General features: G+C 37.9%; 1 protein-coding gene across 2 annotated transcripts in view; it reads left to right on the forward strand.

Moving 5' to 3' along the window:
- The window catches only part of LOC310719051 (thyrotropin-releasing hormone-degrading ectoenzyme-like), a 212951-nt gene that overhangs the window by 24364 nt on the left and 169697 nt on the right, over nucleotides 1-18890 (forward strand). For both annotated transcript variants that reach the window (XM_083528343.1, XM_083528344.1), the window contains exon 5: nucleotides 18433-18559. In XM_083528343.1, the coding sequence (XP_083384469.1) occupies nucleotides 18433-18559 (127 nt within the window). The remainder of the gene's footprint in view (nucleotides 1-18432; nucleotides 18560-18890) is intronic.

Consider the following 18890-nt stretch of genomic DNA (forward strand, 5'->3'; position numbering starts at 1 on the left):
GACTCTAAAGTTAGCTCTGTTACCTATGTACGATACTTTCGCTTCAAACTAGACAAAACCTTACCCTATTCATGTTTTTGTATTGCCTAGTGGCAGATTTTGGGGTTTAATGATGAACATAAAGCAAATCCCTTTTTTGTTCATCAAATTCTTGCCCATTCAAGTGAAAAGGCTTTTTGGTCATGCAGATTTTACTTTTTGAGGTATGACTGCTGCTTTAGTCTAGCTCTATATGTTATACATCAGCTACTAATGCTGGTTGTTTTTTGTTTTGTATTTTCTTTATAATAAATGCTCGGATTACACTAAGACAATGTTTTTTTTTCAGGCTTATTATGACCACTGAGGAAACAATGGGCACTTTGCACATACATAATTCATTTATACTACTACAATTTACTGAATATGTACAGAATTGGATCCAATTACTTCAAAATACACAGATTATATCTGATTTAAATGGGATCAAACATATTTAATTAGTCTTAAACTTAGTCTGTAATGTTCTTCATAGTCTCCACAGACTTGTGTATAGTGAATATGCTTTTATCTATTTCTGTGTTAAAGATATGAAGGGAATTGTGATTTGAGTGAAAACTGATCGATAATTACCAATCAGATCATCTATTTTAGTGATCCTCAATTATTTAACCCTGCTGGCTGTAATCCAAAGCATAAAAATATCCAAAATATATTCTGCTATTTATTTTTGCCATTTCAAATGTATTATAACAGTTCGTTCTCTGTGGAACTGTAAGTCTTATTCTCATTTTGCAAGACAGCTGATCTAGCTGCTTCTGTCACTTTGGAGTTGATGCTATCTCTTTCATTTTACAAACCATTAACAAGGTACATTGTGTGCAGACATTAATGGAGTTTCCAACTATGTGTGTCGAATATGCATTACATTTCATATGATCTCATTTGATTTTCCTTGATTGTTTTATATAAAAGAGGATACTAATTGTCTTGTCCTGTCTATTGTATGTGTGAGTGACAAAATATCTTAAAAATAATCTAAAATTACATTTAAGCACTATTCAGCACTTTAAAATGCATTACATTTGTAGTTGCAAAGGTTTGAATGTACCACTGTTCCACTGTGCTAAACAGGAGCTTCTACTTCTATGAAAAAAAAAATGCTATTAAATTTAATCCAAGCAGTAATAATTACCATGCATTTTTTTGCATATATATGTTCAGTGTATGCTTGTAAATAGGTTAAGAAACACCAACTTTGCTTTGATATTTACATTCTCATGAATACTGACTCATTCTAGTACCACTGTTTGGTTGTGATCTCACCTAGTCCCCACTCTAACACCTTTCAAAGAACTTTATCAGTGTCCTTGGCTAGCATTCTACTCCTATTAGTACAATTAATCTCACCACCATCTTTGTCATTTCTTCCAGGAATGACTGCTCTTATTTAGTTTAACATTTACCTTCAATATTATGGACTGTAGCAGATAGCCATGCACTGGCACCCTTCATCACTTACATTAGATAGACAGGCTCATCTGGGCAGCCCATCTGTCAAAACTGTGTAAGAGCGTTCCAGAATTGGCCTTGTGCCAAGAGATACACCTGGTCAAATTAAGTGCACAAACCTTTACATATTACTATGCGTACTGATAGTGTACATACACTGATCATGCATCGCATTGACATTATAACATTGACTGAATAATACTGATTCTAAAGCCTATAGTATTCAAAGTATTTAGGTTTCTTAAATAAAACTACCTAAGATTTTTCATAGACCTGGCCACCAGACAAACTAAGAAAAGAATGAAAATGGCAATAGACAGAAAGGTGATCATGAACCATTAGATACTGTCGCTCTGAAGGCAACAGTACCTGCAGTGTTCAGACAAAAACTACTATGTAGGAACTGAGATTAACTTATTTGACCTGTACACAAGGCATTACACTTAACTTAAATCAGAAACATCTCATCACCTAGCTAATTCACTACAGTACTACAGTACTACAGAACTACATCACTACAAACTTTGTAGCAGCATGATCCTGTGGCAATGTTTTTCAGCAGCAGGGAAAGCAGCGACTTGGAGGTTTGCCAAAACATGGAGTCATCCCTCTGGAAAACATACTCTATACAAATAGAATCTCAGATTTGGGGAAAGAGTAAACGTCCAACATATCAACGACTCAAAATGCTAAAGCAGAGCCTGCATTTGAACCCAAATAGAAATCTATAGTGAGACGTGAAATAGAGCAAAGCAACAATAATTATCTAACCTGACAGGCCCTAAGAGGTTCTGAATTATCTCAGGTTGTATCCTCATACCCTTCTTAGAAACCCTTAGTGTGCATCAGTATATTTATGTTCTGTGCAATTGCAGGCTTAGGATATGTGTCCTGTTGCATGGAAAAACATTAGTTTTCAGTGTCCAAATGGCATTTAAAATGGCATCTTTAAAAAAAAAAAAGATTTTCTCAACATTGTTTTATAAACCACAGCTTTGTAGCATATCTAAAATTATATTACAGTAATTCCCTGCTTTACCGCGGTTCGAATCTCGTGCCCCTAATTTATCGCGGAATTGCGTTTGCCAGATAAACTAATCCGTTTATCGTGATAAACGGGGGATTACTGTATATGGCCAATAGGTTTGATCGCCTGACAATCACAGCTATATATAGCCCTTACCCAAGCTATTTTAGTAAGAATTTGTCTTCAATGTCTTGTATGCTTAATCCATTAACATTTTACCTCACTTAGCCATAATCTGTACCAACATCAGAGTGTCTTTGTGTACAAAGTGAGGTCCATGAAGTTTTATGCCAAGTCTGGTGTTGACGAACTTAAGTGGCCTACTCAGTGCCACTATACACCGACCAGGCATAAAATTATGACAAAAGAGTATGGAGTGAATAACACTGATTATCTCTTTATCATTGCACCGGTTATTGGGTGGGGTATATTAGACAGCAAGTAAGATTTTTGTCCTCAATGTTGATGTGTTAGAAGCAGTTATGGGCAAACATAAGGATTTGATATTTTGAGTTTGACAAGGGCCAAATTGCAATGGCTAGAGGACTGGGTCAAAGCATCTCCAAAACAGCAACTCTTGCAGCAAAAGTGGTTAAAGGAAGTAACAATGATGAACCAGCAACAGGGTCAATGGTGGCCAAGGCTCATTGATGCACTTGGGGAACGACGGCTGGCCCATCTGGTCTGATCCAACAAACGAGCTCCTGTAGTTTAAATTGCTAAAGAAGTTAATGATGTTAATGCTTTACAGGTTAGGACTGATTTGTCAGAAAAAGGGGGACCAACACAATATTAGGCAGGCATAAAGTTATGCCTGATTAGTGTATTACTATTAATCTTTACCTTAATGTCTCACATACTAGTTTCAAACAGTGGATGAAAGAAACCAGCCCTCAGAAGTATACTGTTACAGTATTTATCTTTCGGCACCTTAATAAAGTTAAGTCTTTGCTATACATTAATTAAAAGCAGATTAATTAAGCACAAGCCACAACCTCCTGGCTCCACTGTGAGAGAGGGAACTCCAGTCTGTATATAGTACTGTACAAGTTTTAGACAGGTGTGAATAAATGCTGTAAAGTAAGAATGCTTTTAAAAATAGAAGTGTTTGTTTGATGTAAAACATCTGTTTTAAGTGTTAAGAACAACCAGGAACTCCCAGCACGGGGCCTGAGACAGGAATCCAGGATCTCTCCACACATCTAAGGCACATAGGATGACTGCATGACCTTGATTGTATGGAGTGGATTGCACCTCCAAGAGAACTCTGAGCCACCACTGGAGGGGTCTCATGTGCAGGAGGTCAAGTGGAATCACATTAGAGGCTGCCACCCTCAGACCCAGCAATCTTAAAGCTGCTTTACAGTGAGTGACTGGCCCTCCCTCACTCTCTTGATGACTGTAAGGATGGATTCGACACGAGTGGGGAACTGTGCCGAATGTAATGGAGAAAGCAGTATGGAGAAACTGCTTTCTCAGTAATGAAGAAAGCACACGCTTTGGTGATCAGCCTTAACCCCAGCTCCATCATGTGGGCAAGTATCTCAATGCCAGACTGCCAGCTGCTTCGATTGAGCCAGTATCAGCCAATTGTCGATATAATATTGAATGCGGATGCCCCGGAGTCTGGGGGTCAGTGCCGCATTCACACATCATTAAGCTGCGGGGTGAGAAGGCAAGACGAAACAGAAGTACCTGAAATCGGTAAGCTTTGGCCCCGAAAGAAAACCTAAGGAACTTCCTTTGTTCCATGACCAGAGCCTGCTTGGGCCCCACCAGGGTGGGGCACACCCAGTTGTACCGGGGCAGAAGAGACTCGCAGGACCCATCAAAACACATTTTTGATTGCGAAATGGCGAACCCTTCAAGTCTGCTATAGTACTGCGGAACAAGGAGGTGTTTGCCGAAGCTGGCCGTGCTGTGAAGCACTAAAACTGCCAGGGTTAACAGACTAGCCCCCGGAGGGTTATACTGAGGGGCACAGCACCCCTTCCCAGGGGAGTCTCCAAATGGTCCTGTATAAGAACGTTTTGGCCTTGAGTAGCGACGCTCTGCAGAGGTGCAGGGTTGTGGTTGGGTCTGCGCCTGCCGAGCAGCACCCACGAGAGCAATGTGGGAGATACCAGGTGCCTTTCAGTAGACACAGGAGTGGCTATAGGCCAGCCAATGGCCCGAGTGGTCTCTTTAGGTGCCCTAAGAGCTAAGTCTGTCCCACAGCGAAGCTCTGGCTTCCTGACCATGCAACATGTCCCCCACATCTAACTACCATAGCGGGTCAGCCTGATAGGCCTGCAGCACAGCAATGGTGTGCAAACAGCCTGACCTGCTAAGGCATAAGCCTTGCCCACTAGCACCGAGGTAGTTTGAAGGGACTTGGTGGCAGGCAGGGGTTTTTAGGGATGATGCATCATCTGGGGAGAAATAGCTAGCCAGTGTCTCTACAACCTGGTGGATCGTCCCATAAAATCACCTTTTTTTTTAAGAGGTGGGCTGAATAGGGCTGCACCCAAGACCTAGACACCTCGGTAATGGTAAAAAAATATATCCCACCCACTAACATGTGCCATAATTAGATTATCAGTGTCATTCACTTCACCAGGCAAATTGTTATAAAATCATAATGCTGTGCCTGATCGGTTTGGACAGACAGACAGACAGACAGACAGACAGACAGACAGACAGACAGACAGACAGATAGATAGATAGATTTAAACCTGCAAGAATGCATATCCATTTAGAAACACATTCTACAGTATATGGTGTGCTAATAGAAAAGCCAGGAAAGGGATTTATTTTCCACTTGTGTAATACATATCTGCTGTGTGCTGAGTACGATTATCCTTCCTCTGGGTGTGCAGGTTACCTTAAAAACAACATAGCCCAAAAGGAGCCTGCCACAGACAGTGGGGAGCGAGCAGTGGATTGTGAAATGAGAATTTGTAAATTCCATTAAGTTTCCTTATTCATGGATTTTAACTTTGGCCTATCTGCAAGATCAAAAATCAAATATGATTTTTTTGTTCAATTGATTTGAATAGCTAAATAGCATAAATAAATGAGGCAGCATATAAATCTGACCTGGATCTTTTAGCGGAACTAGAGCCAGGGCTTTATGAACTAGGGCAGATAATTTTTTAAGGTTGTTACATAATTTTAAATTAAAGCAGACTGTTTTATTTAATTTTTGGTTGAGTTATTTTACTGCTTCTGTTCTATCAGTTCTCTTCTAAAATGACTATATAAAAATCAAGTATTAAACTATATGATTATATCAAACTATTAAATTATTACATAGTAGTTAAGTATTTAATTATATACTCTATGCATCTACATATTACTATTAATTTTAGGAATTGATAGCATCACCCTTTAAACCAGAAAGATGTTAACTCATAATGCTGCTCCTTTCTTTTTGTCTCCTTGCTTATTTCTGTAGCTCATGCAAATCGTTTTTCATGTTTTCGTGAACATGACTGATACGGCTTTACATTATCTTAAAATCCCCACCACTGGCTCTTTTCAGGCCTGAAAAATTTCAGAGTTTCTGGATCAGTGTGTCCTGCATATGAAAGAGGTTGTTTGCATGTGGAGTTAAATGGTTTGGATGCGATACAACTGCTTATTGTGATGATAAACTGTCAATATTTTGACAATTTCTTTCACCTCAAAATGTGTCTTTTTTCTGTGATGTACAAAACAAGGCCACATATAAATATAAAATTACATGTATTATTCCTTAGTTTTGTGGTCTGCATGGTATGTACAGTATGTATAAGTGTATAGCAAGTGAAGTATATAGCAATTAGTTAGGCTCATTAAAATCTACTCCAACATATCTGACAGACTTTCTAGCTGTTTTTAGAAGCCAGATCCAGCAGCTTATAATGTCTCTAATTTTATCTGTTCTATGCATATGGCTGCAGCTGGTCATGCCTCATTCAAACTGGTCTTCGCAGCCTGCATCCTGTCATGACTGTATTGAACACTTTGCTCTCTCTGGACTCGGTTACATATGGTTTCCTGCCACCAGTTTGGCCTCCAGGCTTCATTACAATCATTAATCCTGTAACACAAATACCAGGGCTACTGATGGATATCAGACTGTTAAGCTTTTATTTTCCAGTAGAAGTAATATCAGCGTGGGATTAGAATTCAGGTTAGGCTGAAATTACTGAGAATCACGTTATGCTTCAAGTCAAAGGCCAGTTGTTAGAATTTTTATGAGTCATTAGATTTGAATCAAAAACAGATAACATTAGAGACTAACACCAATCCGTTAGAGATGCCTATTGTAATTATAGGAGTCAGAAAAAAGCTTTAAAATAATTTAAAAAAAAAAACTCAGTTGTCAGTGTTTATTTAACATTTATTGAAATTATGTAACTAAAATGTTGTTTACTTTGTTACTGTCATGAGTGGTAAGAATAACCTGGAGAATGTTCTGTATGCCAGAACAAAATCTTTCAGGTTTTATCTCAGCAGGAACAATTTAGTGATTATGGTCTACAGTTAAAAGTACAACTCATGAAAACTGACACACAGAGGTTGGTTTGACTGTACTGGTTACATAATACACTGCTAATAATATTACATACTGTTTAGTCAAATGGCCCCAGTAGCAGGACATCAGGGCCAGCAAGGACTGTTGCTGGCCTAAACTAAGAATCACTGATTTACTTTAATATATTTATGTCCATGAATATGTATTAAATTATTCCCACTAGTCTATTCTTTTCATTTCATAGCATCTGCCACAAGGCCTTTGGAAATCACCACTGCAGGCACTTGATAGTGTAAAATGCATAAGAATGAAGATTTGAGTTGGTTGCAAATATATTCATATACAGTGGGTACGGAAAGTATTCAGACCCCGTTAAATTCTTCACTCTTTGTTATATTGCAGCCATTTGCTAAAATCATTTAAGTTCATTTCTTTTCCTCATGAATGTACACATAGCACCCCATACTGACAGAAAAACACAGAATTGTTGACCTTTTTGCAGATTTATTAAAAAAGAAAAACTGAAATATCACATGGTCCTAAGTATTCAGACCCTTTGCTGTGACACTCATATATTTAACTTAGGTGCTCTCCATTTCTTCTGATCATCCTTGAGATGGTTCTACACCTTCATTTGAGTCCAGAAATTTTTGATTATACTGATTGGACTTGATTAGGAAAGCCACACACCTGTTTATATAAGACCTTACAGATCACAATGCATGTCAGAGCAAATGAGAATCATTAAGGTCAAAGGAACTGCCTGAAGAGCTCAGAGACAGAATTGTGGCAAGGCACAGATCCGGCCAAGGTTCCAAAAATTTTTTTGCTCCACTTAAGGTTCCTAAGAGCACAGTGGCCTCCATAATCCTCAAATGGAAGACGTTTGGGATGACCAGAACCATTTCTAGAGCTGGCCGACCGGCCAAACTGAGCTATCGGGGGAGAAGAGCCTTGGTGAGAGAGGTAAAGAAGAACCCAAAGATCACTGTGGCTGAGCTCCAGAGATGCAGTCGGGAGATGGGAGAAAGTTGTAGAAAGTCAACCATCACTGCAGCCCTTCACCAGTGGGGCTTTATAGCAGAGTGGCCCGACGAAAGCCTCTCCTCAGTGCAGGACACATGGAAAACTCGCATGGAGTTCTCCAAGATGGTGAGAAATAAGATTCTCTGGCCTGATGAGACCAAGATAGAACTTTTTGGCCTTAATTCTAAGCGGTATGTGTGGAGAAAACCAGGCACTGCTCATCACCTGTCCAGTACAGTCTCAACAATGAAGCATGGTGGTGGCAGCATCATGCTGTGGGGGTGTTTTTCAGCTGCAGGGACAGGACGACTGGTTGCAATCAAGGGGAAAGATGAATGCGGCCAAGCACAGGGATATCCTGGACGAAAACCTTCTCCAGAGTGCTTTGGACCTCAGACTGGGCTGAAGGTTTACCTTCCAACAAGACAATGACCCTAAGCACACAGCTAAAATAACGATGGAGTGGCTTCACAACAACTCCGTGACTGTTCTTGAGTGGCCCAGCCAGAGCAATGACTTAAACCCAATTGAGCATCTCTGGAGAGACCTAAAAATAGCTGTCCACCAACGTTTACCGTCTAACTTGACAGAACTGGAGAGGATCTGCAAGGAGGAATGGCAGAGGATCCCTGAATCCAGGTGTGAAAAACTTGTGGCAGCCTTCCCAAAAAGACTCCTGGCTGTATTAGATCAATAGGGGGCTTCTACTAAATACTGAGCAAAGGGTCTGAATACTTAGGACCATGTGATTCATTCATTCATTCATTCATTTTCTCCCGCTTATCCGTAATTCGGGTCGCGGGGGCAGCAGTCTAAGCAGGCCCCCGCCTTCGACTGCTGCCCAATCCTCACAGCACCGTCCCTTACGGTCCCTCCTGCAGGTGGTGAGCCCACGGGAAGGGACCATGTGATATTTTAGTTTTTTTTTTTTTATAAATCTGCAACAGTGTCAACAATTCTGTGTTTTTCTGTCAATATAGGGTGCAAAATAAAAAAGAGTGAAAAATTTAAGGGGGTCTGAATACTTTCCGTACCCACTGTATATCAGCAAATATATTCTTAAAATAGACTTTAAAAAAAAATCTTGACATCGTGAGGAAAGGTCAACCCAAACAGTTGTTAAGCTTTTTCAGGAACTATTTATACGTGTGTTTTCTTCCTGTGAAATTTGAACAAAAACACAAGTTTTCAAATCCCCAGGAAAACCGTAATGCAGGGAAAAAATGCACAGAAATGCATTGAAAATATTATGAGGTTAATATTAATGCTTCTGCTAGAGATGATGTGTGGCTGTGGCTGCAGTGCAAAAAGACTTGTTGAACTGTATTCATTGGGTTTCACTGCATGAGATGCATGTATGAGATGCAGTGCTTTGTTATACTGCATTTCTGTATAATATTAAAAATGTCTTTAGCCGTGGCTTCATAATGATAGTATTAAAGGGTGGATTGATTCAGGCGGGAAATCATGGAAGGCCTATGTGTCATTCCCTAGATAAATGAAGAAGAAACCTTGAGAGGAGCCAGACTCGAAAAAGGAACCCATTCTCATTTGGGTGATATCAAGGGTGTGATTATAAATCTTAAAACAATACAAAACATTGGAAAGTAAGACCTACAATGAGTACCGGATTGTGTGATTATGAGTAATGTCCTTTTTACAGTCAACCAAGCGCTACTGAGCAACTTATAAAATAGCTCAACATTTGAGATCATCATAGATCCAACACCAACTCCTCCATGCCAGAGCCTTTAAAAATATGAAGAGGTCAAATGTCCAAAATTTACATCAAGTGGGATCCAAATGGCGCTGGTATGTCTCTAGATCGTTTGGGATGTTTGTGAAGTTGCATCTATTTCTTAACTTCCAGAATGTTCATTAGGTGGGACAAAACTGGAGCTGGCGCAACCTCGGGATGGCTCAGGATGGGTTGAGAAAGAAAAGCAGTGGAAAGGAATTAGCGTAGCTGCTGTTCATAATATTACCAAGCAAATTTGATAATGTGCATTTGATCAGATCTACTAGAGCACAAGGTTATGATATGTGATATGTGTTGGCACTTCTAAAAAGATACGTCTTTAATCTGCGCTTAAACTGGGAGAGTGTGTCTGAGCCCCGAACACTGTCAGGAAGGCTATTCCAAAGTTTAGGAGCTTAATGTAAGAATGTTTTACCACCTTTAGTGAACTTTGCTATTCTAGGAACTACTAGAAGTCCTAAGAACTAGGAACTCAAGCTGCGTCGCAATGCTTTGGGAACCAAAAGCGTCCGCATTGTTCACACTCTGAATCACGTGTGAAATCTGGCCAACGGAGATACGCGACATCACCACCAATGTCTACAAAACGCGTATGTCTTCAAAACACGTATGCATGGGGTGGAGCCAACGCTAGCTTCTGTTTGTTCAGGTAAGCGCTTTTTTTGTGTGAATCTGTGCAAGCATGAGCAAAAGCAAACAAAACTTTTGGTTGTTTGTACCTCCTTGCCCTCCTTGGGGGTTGGGTAAGGGATACACACAGGAGAGGAGCATGCTCTGTCGGCTCTCGAGGGAGTCGACTGAATGCATTGTAGCCGCATGTCTATGTGCTCTTCCCCATGGCTCTGGCCCTGTGGTTGCTGAGGCAAAGTGGATTCGGATGTCATAAGGCTTGCAATCAGACCTGGCAGACGGCCCGGAGACAGAAAACCCCCTTTCTCCTGCCTACATCAACCATCAGGGGGGGTCTGCGATCTCGCCCCCTATACATGCTGGCACAGCAGGTCCTCCTGTGGGCCCAAAGAAGTGAACCTGGTGTCCATCCTCAAGGAACCTCCTTGGGAGATTTCTTCCAGAAGGGGTCTTCTCTCCCATGAGGGGGCACAGTTCCTAGCAGCTGGTCTACCGAAGTAGTGGAGACAATCCTCCAATCCAAAACTCCCTCTATAAGGAGGTCATACGCTGCTAAATGGTGTCTGTTCTCTGCCTGGTGGTCCATTTGGACCCAGTTAACTTCCGGTTGGTTCAGTGCTGGAGTTCCTGCAGGAACAGTTTACCGCAGGGTTAGCTCCTTTGACCCTGAAAGGCAAGACTTGGCTATCGTGCTAGAGGCTCTGTCTGAGCCCTCTCTCGTGCGACTGGCTGGGGTGGCCCTTAGGTATTTGTCTATTAAGATTGTTTTACTTCTGGCTATATCCTCCCTGAAGAGGGTCCTGGACTTACAGGCTCTCTCCGTGGCCCTCTCCTGGAGTTTACCCCTGGCATGGCAGTGCCTTTCTTTACCCCAGACTGGGGTGTGTACCTAAGGTGCCCTCAGTTCCCACACGACCCTTCGTGCTGCAGGCATTCTATTCTCCTCGCTTTCAAGGCCCTGACCAGAAGAAGCAAATCCGACTGTGTCCATTGAGAACACTGGACACATAGGTCCGCAGGATGAGTCAATGGAGAAAGTCGGAGCAGCTGTTTGTCTGCTGTGGTCCCTAAAAAAAGGGCTACTTGCCAACAAGCAGACTCTCAGTAGGTGGATTGTGGATGCTATATCCTCTTCTCCTTTGGTCTCCCACTCCTTTCAGGGTCACACCTGATTCACAGCGTGAACAACGCGGAAACGTCTCTTTCCCTTAGGGAACTGTAGCTTGTTTATTAATGAAGCTTGAAGCAATGAAACAATGTAGCTTGTTTATCAATAAAGGACATCCACTTAGTAATGCATTACAATAGTCCAGTCTGGAGGTCATGAATGCATGGACAAGCTTTTCTGAATCATATATAGAGATGTTTCTTAGCTTAGCAATATTTGAAAGGTGAAAAATGGCTGTTTTTGTAATGTAGGTGATATGACTTTCAAAAGACAAGTCATTAGAAGTCATTGTTCTGCCCATAAAGTACCCAAATCTCTCTTATGTTGCTTAGCAACCAAAGCTTATTGATTTGCAGACTAATTTGTGTTCTGAAACAAGGAAAAAAGCGATATCTTCCCAAGCTTGACAAGCTGACAAACTATTTGCTAGTAAGCAGATAGCTCTATTTTGTGTAAGTGTAGTACACTGCATGCTAATCGAGATGAAGAAGGAAAATGGTGTTTAGCACATGTTTTTTTTTTTTGCAGTACTGGTACATATATCACTAACCAACTTTGTTAAAAGGCTCGGAATGCACAAATACATGTTGATAGGTGTCCAGGAGAATCTCACCAACTCTAGCTGCTAAGATGGGAGCTATTGAACATATGTTTCAAAAAATTCTTGATTTCGTAAGACAGCATTCATATTTCTATCTTGGCATCTTATGGCAGCATTGATTCTTTTAGGCTCCAGTTGTAGGAAAATACAAATTAAATACTTTGTTACAGTATTTAAGTAGATGTTTCAGGTATCAGTACTTTACTATTTATTTTGTACTTTTATTCATTACATTTTTACACAGATAACTGTACTTTCTACTTCTTACATTTTCAAAATAAGCTCATTATTTAGTTTTAATCTATTTTATCTTTAATTGTCTATTTGATCATTTGTTAATTGTCAATATGTTTTCTTCTCACTGCGTGCTGTTTTCAGCCCATTAACATATCTCTTGTCATTTCCTGGCTCTCACACACCACTAACGTAGTCTAGATTACGAAGCTAACAATGAGCAGGCAGAGGGCAGCAAAAAGTATGGGGCTAATGTGGATGAGATAGAGGGAGTCAGCAATGTAAACATGACTGAGATCAGAGACATTCCTCTTCACCATGTTCACTCTATATGGTGGATGTTTAGCCTTGACACATTTATTATCATTTAAATATAAATATATTGATTAGGGCTGTCAAAATTAACACATTAACAAGGTGTTAACACAAATTAATTTTAATTAATGCTTGCATTTCAGTTTGACCAATTTTATTAAAAAGATAAATTAATGCATATAAAAGAGGTGAAATTTTTATCTTCAACGTGACATGTTTATTCACAACATCCTTTCTTTAATCTAATATTTGTAAAGAAAAAAAAAAAATCCACAAAAAGTGTATTTTAATCAGTAAACATTTGTCTTACTGATGCAGCAAGTCTCAATTTAGCACCAAAATCCACCATGATGCACACAATTAACCCTCTGGGGTCGATAAATGTGCCGGAGCATTTTGTGGAATTTTTTCCTCATAACGCAGAAACGAACTTATACTTTCACTTTTTAGATAGTACAGATAAGAGCAATACATCATTCGAATCTGTAAAAGCTTTATTTTTTTTATACACTCATAGACACATAAATAAAACCTGAATTTTAGTGAATAATTGCCTCACAGACATAATAAATATATTAATAGAAAGCTTAAAACATCTAGCAAATATTCTCTGATTATGCAATCCGTATGAAAGTTAGAATAGGTACAGTTTCTCCGGTATCACCTTATTTACCATTTTTGCGGAAACATAGCAAAGGTTCCGTTTGGTGTAATGATTATTTCCATAATTTTAAAACACTACAATAACATTTAAACATTTCTAAGAATATATTGGGTTTGGTTTTACTAATAATAAACATACATTTGCATAAAGCATCCATATTTGTTAATGCTCATGTTGATTACAGTATAAAAAAAACCTTGAAAAGTATTAATTCAAGGTACATTTAGAACGAGTAAAAATGCATGATTTAGTTTTATTTGATGTTGAGTTAACTCATGACAATCATACTATTAATCGCGACTAAATATTTTTAATTGATTCACAGGCTTTATATTAATATGAAGTGACATCTAGTTCATGATGTCCAGCATGACACTAAAACATGTACTTTAAACTTAAGTACATGTCAGAGCCCAAACTTCTTTACTTTAACTTAAGTAAAAAAGTATAGTCAGTACTTCAACTTTTACCAGAGTATTTTTGAACATGAGTATCTTTTCTTCTACTTAAATAAATAATGTGTTTACTTTTGCCACCTCTGTTAGCTGCACATGATTTTGCGTGCTTTAATCTTTCTAACACACCGAATAAACTCACTTGCCATTAGTATACTATTCAAGCAGTAAACTGAATTACTAGATTTAAATCAATTGTGAATCTGGAAAAATGGTTTAGGAACTCTTGTCTAGGGACTCGGGTAACTTGTTTGAGTTGGCTGTGACGGGCACATTTGTTTCTCTTTCTCCACTTTGGTTATTTTTCACAGTGTCTTCTCCTAGCTCTCAAGTTTAAGGCGCTTCCTTTGCGTCGAGCAAGGCACATTGCCATTGCTGATGATGTGTGTCCCCATAAGACACATCTGGTTTTGTGTCTAGGACACGACTACACAGAAATTGTATGTCTTTGCTTGGCCTGCATTTATAGCAGGGTTTCTGTGGGGTCTTAAATATTGCTGTGTATCTTTCTTAGATTGTACCACAGATATAAAACAGATTTAATTTAGCTATGTGTAAGTGCAAGTCTAGAGATACCTGGCTTGAAAAAAAATTATTTAGGGATTTGGTTTAGGCCAGTTGCCAGACACGTATTTGTGAGTGTGTGTGTGTGTGTGTGTGTGTGTGTGTGTGTGTGTGTGTGTTTGATGTTGTGATTTAGGTCTTAAATTACTATCTTAATGTTTTTAAAAAAGGTCATGAATAGTCTTACATTTGACTTTGTGTAACCTGCAAAAACCCTGTACAGGCAAGTGTCATTTACATGTAATGAGGTCAAAATAATTGCAATTGTTAAACACTGAAAAAGAATAGAGTCCTGAATTTTTTTATTATAAAGAATTTTATATATATATATATTGTTTGTTTGTTTGTTTGTTTGTGTTTTTTTCCCCTGTGGCACATACAAACAGCAAAGAATGGATGGCATGCCATTATGCTAGAATTCTTGCAAAACACAAAAACAACATAGATGTTTTAATTGCATTGCTCCAGTTCAAAGAAAGTATGGTTTTATTTTAATCCCCATGATAATAAAAGAGTAAACAGGAGGTTAAATGACAAGTTCAAAACCAAACTCAGATGGCTTTCACACCCAATGCAGACCTCACCAGGGTTAGGCGATGCGATCTTCAGACCACTATTATTAAAGAGATTCTATGGATCACGAATGGGATTAAAAATGAGTTTACAATACACTACTCAACAATGACCTAAAAATTACCTAAATTAAATAATTTCTATTAAATAAGTGTTTTTTAAGCTCCCATGAACTTCAGATATTAAGATGTGTATGTACAAATAAAATGGCATATTGCATACAGGCTCAGAATCTAGACATATGCCTGTGGTACTTAATTTTGTTGTAAAAGCTTAAATATATAAAGGTTTGTGGGCTTTTGCTGTTTCATTCCATTATGCCTCAGTGTGGTTGTATGACTCAGTACCCTTAAGAATTCTCTTTTCCTGTGTGTGGGCTGTGTGTGGGTTGTCTTTGTGACTTTAACACACTTCATTCTGTTCCATTTCTGCCTGAACTATGAGATGCCAAAATCTTTGTTTAGTGTGATTAACCTCCAGTTAACAATAACTAGCCCTCTGTTTCAGTACAGTCTATTCTAAACCAATTAAACCCTTTAGTTTCATACCAAGCCTTCTTGTTCTTGTAAGATGATACTTCCTAACACTAAAGAACAGTCAATTCATCCGGAAACATTATTTTTTACAATTTAAATAAATATTATTTTAATGTAATGCTGTATATAAAGTATGCAGCATGCAAATTATTTCCATAATGTTTTAGCATTCTTCATAAATTATTTAAAAATTGACTCAAAGAAATGAATCACTAATGTATCAACATGTGAAATAAAACCTTACAAATTACTGTGAAACAATATTCTTTTCTTTGCTAGTGACTGCATGAGTGTGTAATACTAGGCTCATGAAGCCATTTCTTCTGTCTGGATTAAAGGCTGTGCAGAAAAAGACACACATCAGCCTCAGCTAGTCGATCATTTCTACAGCAGGAGTGCATCTCAAGCGAAGTGTCACACTCTCATTTCTTTTCTCTTTATTGCCCTTTCTGTATTTTACCCTGAATGTATTTCTTCAGCTCCCCTTGCTCACTTTTATTTTGTTGGAATTTGCTGCAAGCTTTACACCACACATACACCATTTATACTAAATACACTATATCTCCAATGGTTTGTGGACACCTAATCATTAGTATGGTATATACTCTTTGAGCATCGCATTCCACATTATTCCCAATTTGCTCTTATAATCCCCTTCATTTTACTGTGAAGCTGTTCCACTAATTTTTGAAGTGTGCTTGTGGACATGTTTATCAGCTTTGTTGTTATCAGTGACAAGAGTGTTAGTAAAGTCAAGTACTGATATAAGGTGAGGTGAGGAGGTGCAGTCAGTGTTACAATTCATCCCAAATGTATTCAGTAGGATTGAGATCAGAGCTTTATAGCAGGCTACTCAAGAACTTCCTCTCCAAACAATTTCAACCATATATTAATGGGCTTTATGCACAGGGGCACTGCAATGCTGGAACTGGTTTGAACTTCCAAGTTCAAGTAAACGCAAAATTCCAAAGATGTCCTATAAAATTGTGTGCCTCCAGCTTTGTGGTAACAATTTGGTGAAGAACCACATATGGCAGGAAAGGCCAGGTATCCCAATACTTTTGTCCATATAACGTACATCATTGGTCTGATGAAGCGAAAAAGAATCATATATTGCTGTACTGATAACTATTCCTTGCCCTCTAGGTAAAAATATTAGCTGGACATCAGTATCAGTAGATTCAATTTACAGCCCATCATCTGAAATATAATATTATGCTCTAGTTAATTTAATTGCCACAGAGACATGATTTTTACTGCGCCCTTCTTTGCTCAGACCATCTATTTTAATTCTGTTTTAAAAGTACACTGAAGTAGCTCTGTACTGAGGACTGTTGGTGACATATATATGCATGGGAAACCTTGAGAAACATAAGTGCTAAACAATTGTAATTATGATTTCGACATTAACATAAACGATTTTAATGCATAATATTAATTAGCCAGCTTCAAAATCATCGTACCTGCTGTGATATGTTTAATACTTCTTTTTTATTTAATATATATTTCATTATAAGTAGGTTTTACCCTCTAGTGACTTTTCGAAGTGTTGTATAAATACAGTTTGCCTTCTTACTGTCATCTTTGTTTCACCCAGAGGTCAATTGACCATGTTGCATTTTCAAGATTCTTCCAGTCATCATTCAATTTTATCTATTTATTTGTTCATTTCTTATAATTACTCAATTGCAGTTAATGTTCTTGGGATTGCTTTTCCCTTGACCCAGGCTTTAACAAACGAATCATTCAAAACAAACAAATTCATGAATGCAAAATTGGTAGCAAAAAATGGATACAAGTGCAGATTAGTCTTTATTAAAGCAAAGCACATTATAACCGAGACAAAGAACATGACACAAGGCAAACAATAACTAGATATGCATGGCTAATTGGATAAAAACAACTAAGATTAGTTGACATACAAAAGCAATTAAATTTGGAAAATGAGACACAGAATCCAGAACTTAAATACTAACACTAATTATGTGAAACAGGAAACAGTGATTGATCGATTAGGACTTTTAATTGGTCATGCAATGTGCCGGGATAATGTAGTTCTAACAGGGGGTAAATGGTAATTACATGATGTAATATCAGTATTTTAATATATGTAAGTATTAATAACCAGTTATTGATATTATTTTACTACACAGACAACATGAAAGTGCATCCAATGTTTTGTATGCTTTAGATCCAAGAAGAGTAGTTTTTCAAAATGGTTGTAAATTTGTATGAATCTTTTCTCTCTCCGAATTCCAGTTTGAAATTTAGTTAATTTACTTGTTAGTGAGGGTATTATATCCTCAACCAGGATCTTTACCAGCTTTATTCACACTGGAAAAAAATACATCTTTAGAAAGCTATATTTTATGAAAGAAAATGTAATTATCTCAATATGAGATTTTTATACAACAAAAACGAGATAGTAAGCCAAATTCTAAACTTTTTATAATTTCTAGCTTGAAATGTTTTTATTCTTATTGCCTATTTCATTTTCAATAAACACTAAAAACTAGCAAAATTATCTGTTAAAGGAATATGACAAATTCAAGATAGAAAACCATATATATATATATATATATATATATATATATATATATATATATATATATATATATATATATATATATATATATATATATATATATATAAAATATACAGAAATAGGTGTAATAATGCATTTGTTTAACAGAAATATCAGAGATATATTTTAGAGTGAGAGTGCAGTGATTTGAAATTCCTCACATTTATATCTGTTTATGAAACTCTGACCACAGCTCTGACCACGGTTCACTATGAAGCTTTAGATCATAGAACATGTTTACTGAACACTTTATTATTCTATATATTTGTGTTAACGTGTTGTCATTTTTTTTTTTTTTTGACAGATCCGGCTCTATGCTCGACCTGATGCTATTCAGAGTGGATCAGGAGATTATGCCCTGCAGATCACCAAAAGGCTTCTCAACTTCTACCAGAATTATTTCAAAGTGAAATACTCCCTGCCTAAACTAGGTAAGACAGACTGTTTATAAAATTTGTTGTTTGATTGTGGATTTATGTACACATACAATATGTTGGTGTGTGTTTGCGTGCTGTCCCTTTTTGTGTGGCTTTAAATCAGGTTTAGTCGGAGCCAAAACCATTCATGGGTACATATGTGTGGCAGTAGACCAACATCCTACTATGTTCCATGCAGGTGGTTTTCTGTCCCTTTGAAGTGTTAATTTATATTTATACAGTGAGGAAAATAAGTATTTGAACACCCTGCTATTTTGCAAGTTCTCCCACTTAGAAATCATGGAGGGGTCTGAAATTGTCATCGTAGGTGCATGTCCACTGTGAG

The sequence above is a fragment of the Silurus aristotelis genome, assembly GCF_946808225.1.
Source record: "Silurus aristotelis genome assembly, chromosome: 24".
In the NCBI taxonomy this organism is placed as follows: Eukaryota; Metazoa; Chordata; class Actinopteri; order Siluriformes; family Siluridae; genus Silurus; species Silurus aristotelis.